This window comes from Pongo abelii, chromosome 16 (genome assembly GCF_028885655.2).
Source record: "Pongo abelii isolate AG06213 chromosome 16, NHGRI_mPonAbe1-v2.0_pri, whole genome shotgun sequence".
Taxonomy (NCBI): domain Eukaryota; kingdom Metazoa; phylum Chordata; class Mammalia; order Primates; family Hominidae; genus Pongo; species Pongo abelii.
In genome coordinates this window covers 16766022-16782961 of record NC_072001.2, presented here as the reverse complement: position 1 = coordinate 16782961, position 16940 = coordinate 16766022, and the positions used below count along the sequence as shown (strand labels likewise).

The window sequence follows — 16940 nt, the reverse complement described above, 5'->3', positions numbered from 1 at the left end:
GAAATTTTAAGCCATCACTTCTTAGAGTACACTTTCAACCCCAACTTCTTTTTTTATTTATTTATTTATTTTTTTTTTTGAGACAGAGTCTTGCTGTGTCTCCCAGGCTGGAGTACAGTGGTGTAGTCTCGGCTCACTGCAAGCTCCGCCTCCCGGTCAACCCCACCTTGTTTCTCCTGTCCCTTTGTGAGTTCAGTGACTGGAGTTGTTATAGTCCCATAGGTCCCTGAGACTGTTTTGTTTTTTGTTTGTTTTTCTTTTCCGCGGGGACATATACTTCTTTCTTTTCTTTTTTTTTTTTTTTTGAGATGGAATCTCTCCCTGTTTTCCAGGCTGGAGTGCAATGGCACCATCTCGGTTCACTGTAACCGCCGCCTCCCGAGTTCAAACAATTCTCCTGTCTCAGCCTCTTGAGTAGCTGGGATTACAGGTGCCCGCCACCATGGCCAGCTAATTTTTGTATTTTTAGTAGAGATGGGGTTTCACCATGTTGACCAGGCGGGTCTCAAACTCCTGACCTTGTGATCCACCTGCCTTGGCCTCCCTAAGTGCTGGGATTACAGCTATGAGCCACCATGCCCCACCTTAGGGGCGTGTATTTCTTCTGTGTTATTCACATTGGGTAACTTCTATCTTTTACATCACTGATTCTTTGCCCTTTTTCCTCCACTCTACTGCTGTGTCCATTCACTGAGCTTTTTATTTTGGTTATTGTATTTTTCAGTTCTAAACTTCCTATTTGGTTTCTTTTTTTTTTTTTTGTCTTCCTTTTCTGGTCTTAGGCTTTCTATTTTTTCATTTATTTCACATGTGTTTGTAATTGCTTGTTGAAGCCTTTTTATCATGACTGCTTTTAATTATTGGCCACATTATTCCCACATCTTTCATTGTGGTATTTCTATAATTGTTGTTTAAAATTTGGTTTTAGATCTTCCTGGTTCTTGGTATCATGAGTGACTTTCTCAATGGAACATGTTGTTAGGCGACTCTAGGTCTTACTTAAATCTTCTGTGTAAGTGGTTAAATCTTTCTGTGACCCTGCTCTGGCCGGGATAGGGCGTGCTTCACCTCATCGCTGGCAGCTGGAGACGAAGTCCAGGCTTCCCACTTTGCCTAGAGGCCCCTGGTTACTGTGAGGCAGGGGTAGGAGTTCTGACTCCCCAGTGGTGTCCATGGTTTGTGTATTTTCTCACCCACTGTTTTAGAATGTACATGAATGATGGACTGGGCAGTCAGGATTGCAATGGAATAAGCAGGAGGGTGTCAGGGAGAAGGGCACGTGGGTGCTCAAGGGCCGAGCTGCTTTCTTGGAGCTTTGGGGTTGTTTCTGGGCTCCGCAGCCAAGCAGAAGGGAGATGTATTATTTAAAGGCGGAAAATGCAGTGACTCTTCAGGAAGGGCTTAGCCCTTGAAGTGCTGGGCCAGCCTCCTTGCCTGAAGGGTGGCTCGGTGGCGATGCCCTGAGAAGGGCAGGGGCACTGCTTTACCTGTCAGTCTTTCACTTCTCCATCTTGAGCCCAGTGTGCAATTCAGTATTCTTCATGTCATTTTAAATAACTATTAGCTCTTAGCTGCAAAGCTTCAGCTCTCACATCCTACTGCTGGTGCTGGGCACAGTGTGCGTCACCCTGTGCCTTTCCAGGGAGTGGTGAGATGTGTCCCTCTCCTGCCTTCTAAGCCCCTCCCGTCCCGTGGAGAGCATATCCAGGGAATGGGTAGCCGGAAAACTGATGTCTTCTGCCCAAGGGGAGGCAGCCAGTAGGGGTGTTGCTATTACCTGTCAGGATCCAGGGCTGCGAGGCTGGTGACTGCTGGCCTCCAGGCTAGTAAGCAGCAGAGAGGCAGGCCCAGAAGAGCCCAGCTCTCACCCTGCCACTGGGAACTGTGGTGTTATAGGGGATTGGTGGGAGGTAACTTACAGTTCCCCTATAATGATCTGTACTCTGAGGTAGACGCATGCTTAATCGAAAGACCAGAATCCTTTGAATTATTTTCACTCATGTGATTGCCTTCTAGCTACTTACAAAACACTTCTTAGTATGGAAATTTTTGAAGATACATAGAAGTAAAGAGAATAATATAATGAAATATCACTTACTAGTTGGAATGTGTATTCTAACTGGTTACTTTATCTTCCTCTAAAATATGTCCATAAATGTGTTTCATGAGTCATGCGTACTGGGTAATTTTATCAAGACATCGTTTTTATTTTGAATTTGGTTTTTCAACATAAAAGTAATGGCTAGTGTTTTTCTCTGTTTAGGAGATGTGCTGCTGAAAAATATTGATTGATATTGACTTCAGAGTTCTGTGTTAGTAACTTTTTTTTTTTTTGGGGGAGACAGAGTCTCATTCCGTCACCCAGGCTAGAGTGCAGCAGCACAAGCTCAGCTCGCTGCAACCTTCCGCCTCCTGGGTTCAAGCGATTCTTGTGCCTCAGCGTCCTGAGTAGCTAGAATTCTAGGCGCGCACCACCACACCCAGCTAATTTTTGTATTTTTTTTTAGCAGAGAAGGGGTTTCGCCATGTTGGCCAGGCTGGTCTTGAACTCCTGACCTGAAGTGATCCACCCGCCTTGGCCTCCCAAAGTGTTGCGATTACAGGCGTGAGCCACTGTCCCGGCCAACTTTTATATGATGTTTTCAGAGAGGCAGTATGCCATGGTGGTTCAGAGTCTCTGTCATGTGCTTTACTCCTCTGTGTGGCCTCGGAGAAGTTGCTTAACCACTTGGTGCCTCAGTTTCTTCATCCATAAAATGGATTTACAACACTGCTTGACAGTGCTGGTTGTGAGGGTTGCCTGAATTCGTATGTGTAAAGTGGTTAAAACCGTTGTTGCCACATATCATGCCTTTGAGTACTACCTGTTGTCACCATCCATTTTCTCAACATTACAACAAACTGTGGCCACATTGTCCACAGGTGAGATGTTATCTTGTCTTGTTTTCTAGATGTGAATGAACTGAAGGGGTGTCTTTCTGTGCTGGTTAAAGAGCAGCAGGCCCTGGCCATTCAGTCAGCCACCACCACTCTCAGCCCCGTGACTCAAGCAGAGGCTGGTAATCTTGGAGCACTGTTTCATTGCCTTGAACCATTTTTCAGGAGAATGTCAAAGTTAAGTGGAAAAGCAGTGGCATTTCTCTGCCTCTTGTGGACAGAAAAAGGTAATATAACGCAAAGAAAGAATCCTAATGGGCCGGGCGTGGTGGCTCACGCCTGTAATCCCAGCACTTTGCGAGGCCGAGGCGGGTGGATCACGAGGTCAGGAGACCGAGACCATCCTGGTTAACACGGTGAAACCCTGTCTCTACTAAAAATACAAAAAAAATTAGCCAGGCGTGGTGGCGGGCGCCTGTAGTCCCAGCTACTTGGGAGGCTGAGGCAGGAGAATGGCATGAACCCAGGAGGCGGAGCTTGCAGTGAGCTGAGGTCGTGTCACCACACTCCAGCCTGGGCGACAGAGTGAGACTCCGTCTCAAAAAAAAAAAAAAAAGAATCCTAATGCCAGTTAAATATAAAATTCAGACTGTTTTGTTTCAGAAAGTTTAATTAAGATTTTCAATATAGTGTCTGTCTTCACCTTCTGAAATTTATTCTTGCTTTCCCTTTTTGTATGTTTTATGTAATCTGGAGAATGAATTTGCCAATTTGCTCATGTAATAACAGACCATACTATGTAATCTCTGTCATTATTTATTCAATTAAAATTTTTTGTTTCTTTTTTTTTGAGAGGCAACGTCTTGCACTGTCACCCAGGCTGGGGTGCAATGGTGTAATCATAGCTCATTCTAACCTTGAACTCTGGGTCTCTAGTGATCCTCCTGCTTCAGCCACCTGAGTAGCTGGGACTACAGGCACATGCAACCATGCCTGGCTAAATAAAAATAGTGTGTGTGTGTGTGTGTGTGTGTGTGTGTGTGTGTGTGTGTGTGTGTGTGTGTGTGTGTGTGTGTGTGTGTGTGTGTGTGTGTGTGTGTGTGTGTGTGTGTGTGTGTGTGTGTGTGTGCGCGCGCGCATGGAGATGGGGTCTTGCTCCTGGCCTCAAGCAATCTTCCTGCTTCAACCGCTCAGAGTACTGGGATTACAGGCATGAGACACTGCGCCTGGCTCTGTGTCATTATTTTAAAGACCTTTTTCTGTCAGTAACTGTGGAAGCCAGCCAAAGCTTTAGATCAGCTCAAGTATAAATTTGAAAATGAATTCTGAACATTGTGTACGTTTTATTTTGTTTTGCTGCTGGGTAAGGAGATAGATTGTAATGTTCAGTGCCCATCTAGTTTAGATGCTTCATGTTTTTCCTTCCTAATGTGATTTTCTTATTCTTTTATTACAAGAGATGCTTTTAGGCCGGGCGCGGTGGCTCACGCCTGTAATCCCAGCACTTTGGGAGGCTGAGGCGGGCGGATCACCTGAGGTCGGGAGTTTGAGATCTGACCAATATGGAGAAACCCTGTCTCTGCTAAAAATAAAAAAATTAGCCAGGGCATGGTGGCACATGCCTGTAATCCCAGCTACTCGGGAGGCTGAGGTAGGAGAATTGCTTGAACTGGGGAGGTGGAGGTTGCAGTGAGCGGAGATCGTGCCGTTGGACTCCAGCCTGGGCAACAAGAATGAAACCCTGTCTCAAAAAGAAAAAAAAAAAGTGGGGATGCTTTTGGGCATATGAGTTTTAATTTGTTGATGCCTGATAATATATTACAGATTTCCTATATTTGCTGACAGCCACTAGAATGTTTAAAGCTTATGTAAAATTGTACTTTTCCAAAATGAAGCTGTCTATCAGACTTTTGTCCTCAGAAGGCTGAACTACAAGATTGCCAGATGAAACTATATTTTGTGTAGTTAGGAGTGTTGGCTTTATTTGACTGTGATAGTGACTTTGACTCCCTGGAGAGCACATAGAAAGTACAGGAGGCAGGAAGAAACAAAGCAAAACCCTGATCATCTTGCTCGCCAGAGACACGAGCGATACTTGCAGCTTGTTTCCTTGTTTTCTTACGTTTTAATTTTTGTGTTTGTTTTCCTTTTTTGTTTCCTTATGTTTAAATATAGTTGAAATCACATTACAGTTGGCTCTCTGTATCTGGGTTTCACATCCACAGATTCAACCAACTGTGGATCGAAAATATTGGAAGAAAAGCAATAAAAAACAACACAACAATTAAGAAATACAAATAACAATACAATATAACAACTAATTACAGAGCATTTACCTTGTATTAGGTGTTAATCTAGAGATGATTTTGTTTGTTTGTTTTGACATGGGGGTCTCACTGTTGCCCAGGGCAGTGGGGCTATCATGGCTCCCTGCAGCCTTGACCTCCTGGGCTCAAGTGATTCTCCCACCTCAGCCTCCCAAGTAGCTGGGACTGCAGGCGTGTGCCACGATGCCTGGCTAATTTTTGTATTTTTTGTAGAGCCGGGGTTTTGCCATGCTGGCCAAGCTGGTCTCAAACTCTTGACCTAAAGTGACTCACCCACCTCCTCTGACCACACTTGGCCCATGTGCTTCTCTTGTAAGGACTGTGTGTCCTGTTACATGTCTGTGTCTTGTCATGTTCATATTTCTCATTTAGGATTCGGGAGCAAAGATTTCCATCTTCCAGGTACCCAGTGCCCTTCTCAGAGGTTCTTGTGTTTCCTCTCTGAGCTCCCGGTGCATTATTCAGGCACTTGTGGATAAGCGTGTACCGTTGCCCCGGCCAGCCATGTTCTTCTTTGCCATTTTTATTACACATGGTATCTTGGGGAGATCCTTCTATAACATCCCTGTTTGTTGTTCTTTGTTTTGTTTTGTTTTGTTTTGTTTTTTTGAGATGGAGTCTTGCTCTGCCTCCCAGGCTGGAGTGCAGTGGTGCGATCTTGGCTCACTGCAGCCTCCGCCTCCCAGGTTCAAGCGATTTGCCTGCCTCAGCCTCCGAGTAGCTGGGATTACAGGCATGTCACCACCACACCTGGCTACCTTTTGTATTTTTAGTGGAGACAGGGTTTCGTCCTGTTGGCCAGGCTGGTCTTGAACTCCATATCACCTGTTTTTATAGCGTATCCCCTGATCATGAAAGCAAATTTTAGTAAATTTGGAGAATATATAGTAGCAATACTGTAATATACATATATTAGAAATATGATATACTATAAAGTATAAAATAAAATTATTTTCTATGCATGATTGAGTTGAGATTATGCCTTTTTGTATTCTAGCCTTTTCTCTCTTGTACAGGATGGTTTTTGTGGTGTACCATTTGCATAACCTTTTACTACATGCGGAATGAAACTGACTTGTGAAATTAACATACGCAAGTAGCGAAAAGCTTAAAAACACACAGGACGGTGATGAGCACCATCCTCAGAAGAGGGCGACTCCCCACGGGGTGGCTCAAGCACACAGGGCTTCACCCGCGGCCAGGAGCAGACCCCGAGTGGAGGACGCCGGAGCTGGGGTGAGCCAGGCTAGCCTGTGCGTCTCTGCTGCTCTTCTTCCAGCTCCTCTCCGGCCTGGTCTCCCATGTGGGGTTTATTCTCCCTCTGTTTATGTATTTATCTGTTTATCGTCTGCTTCCTCCCACTAGAATCTCACTTTGGGAGGTCATTTCATGAGCATTTTCCCAAGACATTTAAAATTCCTTATACATTTCTTTGATGCTTAAAGAGAAAACTTTTCCTTTACAAAAGACATTTGATCAAAGTTGTTAAACAACGAAACTAAAAATCCACTTGTGATCCTGTCACTTGAAGAAAACCATTGGTCAGATTTTGGTACACACCCTTTCATAGTATTGATTTTATGTAGTATCTGCACCCTCCGCTGCTGACTGGTTGTATGTTCCGTGTGTGTCGTCTGCAGTTCCCGGCCTGTGAGCAAAGGTGTGGGGGGGCTCGCCAGAGTGGGATCCCGAGCGGCACTGTCTTTCGCCTTCGCCTTCCTGTGCAGGGCTTGGCGATCAGGTATGGTCCCTGGTGTGATGCGTTGTTCTGCTTCCCTAATCCATCAACAGTCTGGGTTTTGAGCTCGGTTCAGCCACCATGTGCCCTTCGGCTGATCCCTTGTGTTCTCTGTGCCTCGGTTTCCTTGCTTGTGAGATGAGAGGCTGCAGAGGCTGTTTCACTTTTCATGTCTGTGCTTTAAAGAAAAAAAAAGAGAGTGCATGCACCCTCACCCCCACGTCAGCCACTACCATGGAACACCTGAGTACAGACTTAATTCTAGAAGAATAAGAAGTTACTGTATTGCTCATGTGACAGCCGTGAAATACAGAATTGACTGGAACAGCTGTGCTAGATTTTGGCCTGTTGAGTGAGGGATTGGAAAGGTGACAGTGGCATCATCTCTCGCTGAGGGGTGGGAAGCCCAGCAGGAGAGTGAGGGGAGTGGGCGGGCTCCTCTGACACGTGTGTGCCCAGGCGAGAATGCGGACCTCTGCAGTGAGCTGTTGTAGGAGTCCCTGGACGCCCTGCGAGCACTTCCCGAGGCCTCGCTCTTCGATGAGAGCACCGGGTCCTCTCTGTGGCTGGAGGTGGTGGAGAGAGCGACCAGCTTCCTCAGGTCCGTTGTGATGGGGTGAGTTCTTTCCTTTCTTGCCTTCTGCACGCAGACAGCTGGCCTGCTTGAGGCTGGTTCTTACCACCCTCGCTTTAGAGCTAAGAAGCCTAGTAGGTTGGTTTCTCACCTCTGTTTTCAGCGGGCTCTCAGTGCTGTGATTCTGGGTCTGGGTTCTCAGCTTTTCAGGAGATTTGATATATGATACTCTGACTAGACCCAGGAAGCTGTGATACTAAATGAGATGGACGAGGGAGGATGCTTAGAGATTTGGCCATCAGTCATTCGTGGAGGGTTGAGCACTTACATTGTGTGTCTGTCTGTGATTAGGAGCTGCTGTCCTGAGTGCAGAGTGGCGCTTGGTTTGAAGTCTTATAGATAACGTGGGAGTAAACAACTACTCAAGATCAAATAGTTTAGTCCTTTAGCTGGTCTTTTTAGCGTAAAAAATTTTGAATAGGAATCATTTGTGTGTAAGAAAAACATGAATTCTGGTCTTAGGTGCTATGCATTTTTGTTAAGGTTTTTAAATTTAAAGAAAATATAAAATTCAACAGGGAGGACAGATGCAGAGGAAAAGTGAGGCCACTCCTCACTCCCCTTGCAGAGGTCAGCACTGTGCCTTCTTCCATCCGGCAGGAGGCCTTTGGCGTTTGCATCCCTGGCTCTGAGTCCACTTCCTGAGCCTGCTGGTGAAGGCATCACCACAAATTTTTAACGCTGGAGGCCCTGAACATAGGCATGGAGTTGATTTCAAAAATTCAGCTGTAATATTGATGCCATAGGATCCTTTCTCCGCAGTCTTGGGATAGAATTTTAAAAAATTTATTATTGAGTAACATAGAAAAGTTAAAAATATTTCATTGATCAGAGATAAAAATTAGTGTAGACATTTTGCCTTCAGATTATCAGGTGGTTTTGGAGATTGGCTCTCTAATTCCGTAGGAGGATGTTGATACTGTTATAGTCTTACAAGTCATTGAAACTGGAAAAGATAGCTAGATATTCTTCTACTCATGTTTTTGATAATGAGATAAATTATTTTATGTTTCACAAACTTGGAGTATGTCATCTACTGTAATATAGTGTCTGAATGAATAATTTAAATAAAATATATTTCTGTAAGCTAATTTTACACTTTAAAAATCTCTGAAAAATTTGAGTAGCAAGTCTCATAAACTTGATTCTAAATATTAAAAATATATCCTTCCTTGGGAGGGAGCGTGTAGTAAACGTGTTAGTGTGATTGTAAGCATGCTGTCTTTCTGGAGGTCGCTTTGTTCCTGCATCCACTGTTTTCATTTCAGGGATGTTCACGGAACACCAGGCACCAAAGGGCCAGAAGCGTCCCCCTGCAGGACCAGCACTTGGCCCTGGCCATCCTGCTGGAGCTGGCTGTGCAGACAGGCACGCTGAGGTGAGGGCTGCCACAGACTGGGAACACTTTGGGGAAGCGGCTCTGTGTCCAAATACCTGTTGCATTGTGTTTGTTTCACTGAATCGTGTGTGACTGCAGCAGATGTGGTGCTCTGTAACCAGAGAACCATGTCCCAGAGCTCGCTCTCTCTTTTCCTTTTCTTCACTTCCTTTTTTTATGCTTAGTTTTCTAGACTGGGAATTTTTTTTTTTTTTCAGTTTTCCTCATTTAATTATTTTTATTCCATGAATTTAAGATCCTAGATCTTTCATGTAAACATGCTCTTTGAGCTTCTTAACTGGTCTTTCCTATCAGCAAAAGGTGATGTCGTGTGCTGAAATCTTGGTGTCAATTCAGTGATTTAATTACCATGGCTTTACTTTCGTTTCCTTTCATATCCCAAGTATTGCTTCACTTCTATCTAGCTGTTTGCTTTTATTTTTGCTCCACCATGAAAAAAAAAGTTAATCTGTTTTTACTAGGAATAAATATCTTTTCTCCTTTGGCCAAATGTTGTTTGCCATCCTGATGTTGCTTCAGCTGTGGGACAGCGAGGCACAGGAGACTGACAATGAGCGTTCCGCCCAGGGCACCAGTGCCCCGCTTTTGCCCTTGCTGCAAAGGTTCCAGAGCATCATTTGCAGGAAGGATACGCCCCACTCCGAGGGCGACATGCACGTGGGTGTCATGATGGAACTTTGTGTGTAGGTGACACTCGAGTCTAGTTATTTTTTAAGCAAGACTGGCGTGCGTGTCCACGGCAGTATTTTTCTCTGGTGTGTGTGTGTTTGGTAGTAACAGCATTGAGTCAGATGAGACAGGTGTGGGAGGCCACTTGTTTGTGGAGAAGACTCGGATCAGTGAACACTGACTTCCTTGTCAGCACAGAACCAAGCTTGAAACATGCACTTTTAAATCAATACCAGAAAAGAACAATGAAAATAATGGCCTGCTTTGTTGGCCCTTCCTATGTACTGGGCTCTGTGCAGGGCGTGTCACCTGAGCTGTCACTCTGTTTAGTACCAGCTCCCCCCTTAACAGGTGTGGACACCGAGCTGGGGGAGGAGCAGGCGTGTGGGGCCCTGGGCCTAAACCTCCAGGACTGCTGGTCTTTACAGGTCAAGTACAAGTTGGATTTTGCCGGTTTTTTGGGAAAGTCTTAGGCATTCCAATATCATGCTTTGGTTTTTCTATTATTTGCAGTCTTTAATGATAATAGGGCTCTTCTGCCTTTAGAAGAATTAGAATTATGCAAATGAAAGTAGGTGTTCTCCAGAGTGGGCAACGTTTAGATGGAAATAAAGTTTTTGGTTTTAGATTTCAAGGCCAGCTTGAGATGCTGTGCTGGGTTCCCACAGAAGTGGTTCTGCCTTTCTCCGGGGGTCCTAGGCCTGTAGGGTGGTTTGGTTGTGCTAGTAATCTGTGTGGATTCAACTTACCTGTAGTATCATAAATGTATATATGCACAGTCAATGTTGTGTACATGTATACAGCAAATTTAGACATTTGTACAGTCAGTTTATATGCTGCATAAATATATAGCTGTATAGTATAACTGTATCATCGACATTGTCATTTGATGGGTCAAATGAGTCTATAGCAAAATAAAAAAAATAATTAAAGGCTAATTGTTACTTTAATTTTTCCCACCATTTCTGAATGTTTGTTTACTTTTCCTTTCTAGCTTTTGTGTGGCCCTCTGAGCCCCATTGAGAGTTTCCTGAGGTACCTCACCCTTCCACAAGACAACGAGCTTGCCATTGATCTGCGACAAATGGTGATTGTTGTCATGGCCCATTTAGACCGTCTGGCTACGCCCTGTAGATGCTTCCGCTGTGTAGCTCTCTGACGTCTCATAAGGTGTGTGTGCAAGAACCGTGTTCTCCATGTGTTTTGTAGCTAGTACCACTTCTAGGTTCTCATCCTGGGCCCATGTGGAGACTTGTTTTTTCTGGTATTGTTGGGGGGAGCTGGCTTATGGTTTTTAAACATGTTTGCTGTTGAAAGTATTATCCGTGTAGAGAGTGAGTGATGAGCAAGCTGAGGCACACAGGCCTGGGGACCCAACCTGGGGGCCCGCATTCCAGGTTCAGGTGGCACAGCCCCAGAGAGCTCCCCTTTATCCACAGCCCCAGGCCCTCCCACCTGCAGGGGGTTCCACAGCCTTCTTTATACTCTGAACACGGGCTGTGTTAGTATGTAATGCTGGTTATAGCAGTGACAGTATAATTATATATTATATCTGTTATGTAATAGTAATGGTAATAGTAGTGATTTGCATGTGTGGAGCACCTGTAGGGTGCAAGCCTGCTGAGGACCTCATGCACGCTGTTGTATCTCATTATGTCAATGAGAAAACTGCCTTTGGGAATGGTAGTGAACTTTGCCAGTGTATAACAGTAATCCTAGTTTTGAATCCAGATTTTTCTAAGATTTTATTTCTAGTATGAAGAGTATTTATTTTGTTTTACAGTCATTAAAAAAAAAAAAGGAATACAGTCACATGGTTCAAAAATCAAACCTAGGCAGAGACACACTGTCGCTTCCCCGCCCACGCCTTCCAGCCATTTCCCACCTGCCGCCTCTGACTTTTCAGTCTCCTCTGTAACCTTGTTCTCTGGAATGAGTACGCTAGTGGTAGCATGTTGCATTACTTGTGTTGCTTGTTTTTTTTTACTAACCATATATACTGGAGTACTTTATCAGAGTGTCGCTCTTTGTTTTTATAAAGCAGCTTAGTCTTCAGTGTGTGGATGTGTCTTTTATGTATCTTTCTTTAGTGAGTCTCTTATTGGTGGACACTTGGGCTTATTGCCACAGTGTTGCTATACAAATAGTGCTGAGGGTCGGGTGTGGTGGCTCACGCCTGTAATCCCAGCACTTTGGGAGGCCGAGGTGGGCGGATCACCTGAGGTTGGGAGTTTGAGACCAGCCTGGCCAATTTGGAGAAACCCCGTCTCTACTAAAAAATACAAAAATTAGCCGGGCGTGGTGGCACATGCCTGTAATCCCAGCTACTCGGGAGGCTGAGGCAGAAGAATTGCTTGAACCCGGGAGGCAGAGGTTGCAGTGAGCCAAGATCGCGCCACCGCACTCCAGGCTGGGCAACAAGAGTGAAACTCCATCTCAAACAAAAACAACAAAAAACACAAATAGTACTGCAAGGCTTGACCTGGAACATGTGTCCTCCATGGGTGCATGCGTGTGTGCCTGTGCATATGCACAGGTGGGGATGCACCTAGTGTGGGCTGGTTGTCACCAGATTGCTCCTGTACAACTTGATTTCTCTCACCACCAATATGGCTGCTGGTCTCCCAGCCTTGTGTGTGGGCTTTTGGGATTTTGCCTGTTAAAGCACAAAATGGTGACCCTGATATAGTTTGAGCATTTTAAAATACATTAGTATTTAAGGGCCATTTATACTACTTTTTAATGGTCTCTGTTAAAATGAAATGCAATGGAAACGGAAAAATAACCTGTTCAGTTGCTTCATCATACCTGTTAAATGAGGTAATACAGCATGGTACGAGCTATTTTGATGCTTTGAATCAGCATATTTTCTCTTTATTTGCTTTGTTTTTTAGCTTATAATATCTCAGTGCTACTCCCAGCATTTTTTTTTTTTTTTTTTTTTTTTTTTTTTTTTTTTTTGCTGTTGTAAAAGAAAACATTTACTTTCTCATCTTGCAGGGATCATTGCAAGAGGTCATAGGTTGGGTGTTAATAGGATGGAAATACTATGCCAATGTGATTGGTCCAATCCAGTGCAAAGGCCTGGCCAACCTGGGAGTCACACAGATTGCCTGTGCAGAGAAGCGCTTCCTGATTCTGTCACGCAATGGCCGCGTGTACACACAGGCCTACAATAGTGACACACTGGTGAGTGTTCTGGGCACCGCCTGCAGTGTTCCCTTGTGGAGCAGGGTCTGAACTATAGATGCACAAGCTCTGGTGTTTCTTTAAGCCATTTGATTTCTGAAGATTGATAAGCTTCTGTTTGTTGTATATTATGTTTAATGATCTCAGTTGTAATATTGTCAAGATTTGGGTTGTGAAGATTAGGAAGTCCTTACAGTGAAACTCATTGCTAATCATGAGATTCCCATTTGTAAACTCATTTCCACGTGTAAACTCATTTGACTTTGGGACCAGACAGGTGACAGATGAGGGAGATGGGCCTCATGGGGATAGTGGCAAATTGGGACGTGGCATGTTTTCATTAAAGCGAGGTATTCCTCCCTGTCGGCTGTGTGTCTCTGTGGCATGGGGCTAGCCTGTCCTGCCCCTGCATCGGCTCTGCTCTTGGCACAGAGCACTTGGAGGCTGCCCGCTGTTCTGTTGGTGCTGCGTGGGAAGGGCTGGAGAGCCGGCCCCATGGCCCCCAGGGACTTATGCCCCACTTCCAGTTAGAGCAGGCTTTGCTCAGGGATACATGATAACGGAGAGCTGCGCTGCTTTCATTTTCCTTGGACTGATGACTACTTTTCTTGGTATTTTTCCTTTTTTAGGTCCCACAGCTGGTCCAAGGCCTCGCCTCCAGAAACATTGTAAAAATTGCTGCCCATTCTGATGGTCACCATTACCTAGCCTTGGCTGCCACTGGAGAGGTGTACTCCTGGGGCTGTGGGGATGGCAGATGGCTGGGCCACAAGGACACTGTGTATGTATTGCTCATTTCTGTTGGGGACACACTCTTCTTTTATGTTGCTATATCCTAAACAGGATGGAGTGCAGAAGTGTGTCCAGGTGTTTTCCAGCTACCCTGACATGTAGCGCTGGGGTGGAGCAGGACACTACGATATGCCCCCTCCTTGGTGATGGCTTAGGAGCTCTGCCCATGCATGGAGGGCAACAGGAATTGGCCTTTCGGCTCTTCTCCACCCCGTGTAGCCTTGGCCAGCCTTTTATCTACTCAAACTGCATCGCCACTCTGGAGTTTGCCAAAACAAATCCTACACCACTGTTCCTTCATTCACAAACAGTTCACCCTGTCTCCCGTAGATAAGGTTGTCACCCTTTCCTTGAACCATAATATTATTTTTACAGGAACAAAAGTCAGCAGTTTCTTCCTAATATTATCCTATTCGGTGGAACCTTTTATTGTGAAAGAACAGAGATAAAACAAAGTTATTATAAATGCCAGGCTGTAAGAATTGGGAGGTCTGACAGCCCCATGGAGTGATGGGGAACCCTCTTGTACTTTGCTGTTGTGCGTGGAACTTTGGCATTAGGTTTAAATGAAGGACGTGTGTGCATACCAACTCAGCAAGCCCATGTCATGTGGGCCAGAGCCCTGAGCAGGGAGCAGGCAGTTGCAGAGCTTGAAATGAGCGAAGTCATGACTGCACTTGTGTCCCTTGAGAGGAGCCCGGGGGGCATGGCCCATGCACACCACAGGGTGGAGTTGAGGTCATCATTGCTGACAGCATCCGCTGGGAAGATCCCAAACTGGGAGAAAAGCAGAGTGATGCGCATTGTGTGGTACATGTATGCCAAGCTCAGAACAGCCCAACCCTGACAGTGTTGAAAGGGATTCAGACAAATGTAAAATGAGTGAAAAACAAAAGATTGATCTCCATGGAATTTATAGCTGTTACTCTCACACTGGATCCTAAAGGCTGGGATTGACATGGGGTACATGGGACTTGAAAGGTGTAGAGGTGCAGGACAGGGTGGTATATCTGCTTACTTCCTTTATGGTATTTATAACTGACTTTATATAAAATATTTCATAGTAAAACAATTCTCAGTGGAGAGTAAGTGCTGGGATGAGTAACTTAGGCCTTATTCTAGGACTTCAAGGAAGGAAGAGAGATGAGTGCAGATGGCAGAAGCTGGAGATAACCTTTTGGGGAAGTTGAAACTTAAGCTGAGTAAGGGAGAGTTTGTACTGAGTAGAGTCATTGGGCTGTCCCTGTGAGCGCCTGTGCCACTGTGTGTGTGTATTTTGCAAACTAGTAGGTCTCAAAGTGAGTAAACCATGTCGTTGGAGAGGCCTGGCTTCTATAGATTCTCAAGAAAATGTCATCCATCATAGGAACATATTCTGGATCCTAAGAATAGGGTATTTTGCTAACTTTGCAATTTCTTCAACTAGTAAGACTTCTCTACCCTAATCCCCACTGCCTCATACTTTTCATTTGTAAAGTATAGATTGCAGAGTGCTGGCTTCATTCCATCCCCATTCATTTAACAAATACATACAAATGTTAGTCAGCTTTATGAGGCTTCCATACAGCCAGATGACAGTTTCAGATGTAGAGTTGGGTGGTTTTGACAAGTGCACACAGTTGGGTCACTGCCATCAAGACATGGGGCGCTCCCGTCACTTCCGGGGATTCGAGTCGATGCCCGTTCCTATCTCCAGTTCCTGACAACCTCTGATCTGCCCTCTGTTGTTACGATTTTGTCTTTTCCATAATTTAATATAAACAAAGCCATACAGTGTATGGTGTTTTGTTTCTGGCGTCTTTCACTTAGCATGATGTCTTGAGATGCAGCCATGTTGTTTGGTGTGTGGGTAAGTCATTCCTTCTGTTGCAGATGGACCGTGGTTTTGGGCCATTGTGAATAAAGCTGCAATGGACTTTATTGTACAAGCCTTTTTTTTTTTTTTTTTTTTTTTTGAGATGGAGTTTTGCTCTTGTTGCCCAAGTTGGAGTGCAATGGCATGATCTCAGCTCACTGCAACCTCCACCTCCTGGATTCAAGCGATTCTCCTGCCTCAGCCTTCCAAGTAGCTGGGATTACAGGCACCCGCTACCATGCCCAACTAATTTTGTATTTTTAGTAGAGATGGGGTTTCACCATGTTAACCAGGCTGGTCTCAAACTCCTGACCTCAGGTGATCCGCCCACCTCGGCCACCCAAAGTGCTAGGATTATAGGCGTGAGCCACCATGCCTGGCCTATTGTACAAGTCTTTAACAAACACTGTTTTTATATTTCTACTGGATACCATGCTTGGCATCGGGTTCCAACTGAACAAAAAGTCATGGATGTGTTAGGTGTTTGAATTCTGTCTTTCTTATTTTATTAGGTACCTAGAAGGTGAAACTGGCCTGATGCTGTGATGGTCTAAATTTGGATAGTGAATTTCCTTTGCTAACACTAATAAGAAATAACACCAAGAAGAAAGGCGTTCATGTTTGTTCCCTTCCTCCCCAAGGCCTCTGGAGGAGCCTAAGGTGATCTCCGCCTTCTCTGGAAAGCAGGCCGGGAAGCACGTGGTGCACATCGCTTGTCGGAAGCACTTACAGCGCAGCCGTCACTGCCGAGGGGGAGCTGCACACCTGGGGCCATGGGAACTATGGCCGGCTGGGCCACAGTACATCTGGTCTGCATCAGTGGGAGCATGCAGCAGGAGGTGGCCTCTTACAGGACTTAATAAACGGCCGTCCTATCTGTTTGAAGGCTCCAGTGAGGACGAGGCCATTCCGATGCTGGTAGCTGGGCTTAAAGGACTGAAGGTCATCGATGTGGCGTGTGGGAGTGGGGACGCTCAAACCCTGGCTGTCACTGAGAACGGTACGTAGAGCTCTCGCCACCCTCGACAGGCCCTCGAGGACATGCATGGCAGCTTCCCTGGAGGAAGCCGCCCACCCTGTCGTCCAGTGGGTGTGGGGCTCAGTGTCATTGGTGGAGAGGCCCCGGTGGTTACTGGGCTTGTTTGCCTGGGGCCTGTCAGATGGTTCACAGCTGCCACCATCTCTATGTGAGCATTTTATCAACTATGCTGATACATGCAGTTGGGAACACATACAGTGGTACGGTTGACCAGCAGTCCGCACGGTGGCAACAGAAGCAGCAGGCAAATGGGAGGGTGGTCTGCAAGCGTCTGCAGTGTGCCGGGCCCCAGTTATGTGTTACGGAGGCAGTGGGCCTTTGGTTCTGTGAAGCAGTGAACATTGAGCCCAGGCTAGTAAGAGTCAGGACTTTGTTTTTCATGGAATGAAAACAAAAAGAAAACTCAGCTTTCCCTGTCTTT

At 45.4% G+C, this 16940-nt stretch overlaps 1 protein-coding gene across 20 annotated transcripts in view; it reads left to right on the top strand.

Moving 5' to 3' along the window:
• Positions 1–16940, top strand: part of LOC129050276 (E3 ubiquitin-protein ligase HERC2-like) — a 45035-nt gene that overhangs the window by 16571 nt on the left and 11524 nt on the right. For 7 of the 20 annotated variants that reach the window (XR_008513882.2, XM_063716411.1, XM_063716412.1 and 4 more), the window contains exons 2-9: positions 2952–3164; positions 6202–6440; positions 6845–7558; positions 8845–8954; positions 10639–10814; positions 12645–12833; positions 13463–13614; positions 16122–16480. Coding sequence is in view for 19 of the 20 variants with exons in the window: in XM_063716411.1 (XP_063572481.1) it covers positions 10779–10814; positions 12645–12833; positions 13463–13614; positions 16122–16480 (736 nt within the window). In the remaining variant the exon portion in view is untranslated. Of the gene's footprint in view, positions 1–2951; positions 3165–6201; positions 6441–6844; positions 7559–8844; positions 8955–9453; positions 9633–10638; positions 10815–12644; positions 12834–13462; positions 13615–16121; positions 16481–16940 lie in introns of those variants that run through there. The other 13 variants (XM_063716417.1, XM_063716415.1, XM_063716416.1 and 10 more) reach the window with 11 other exon arrangements.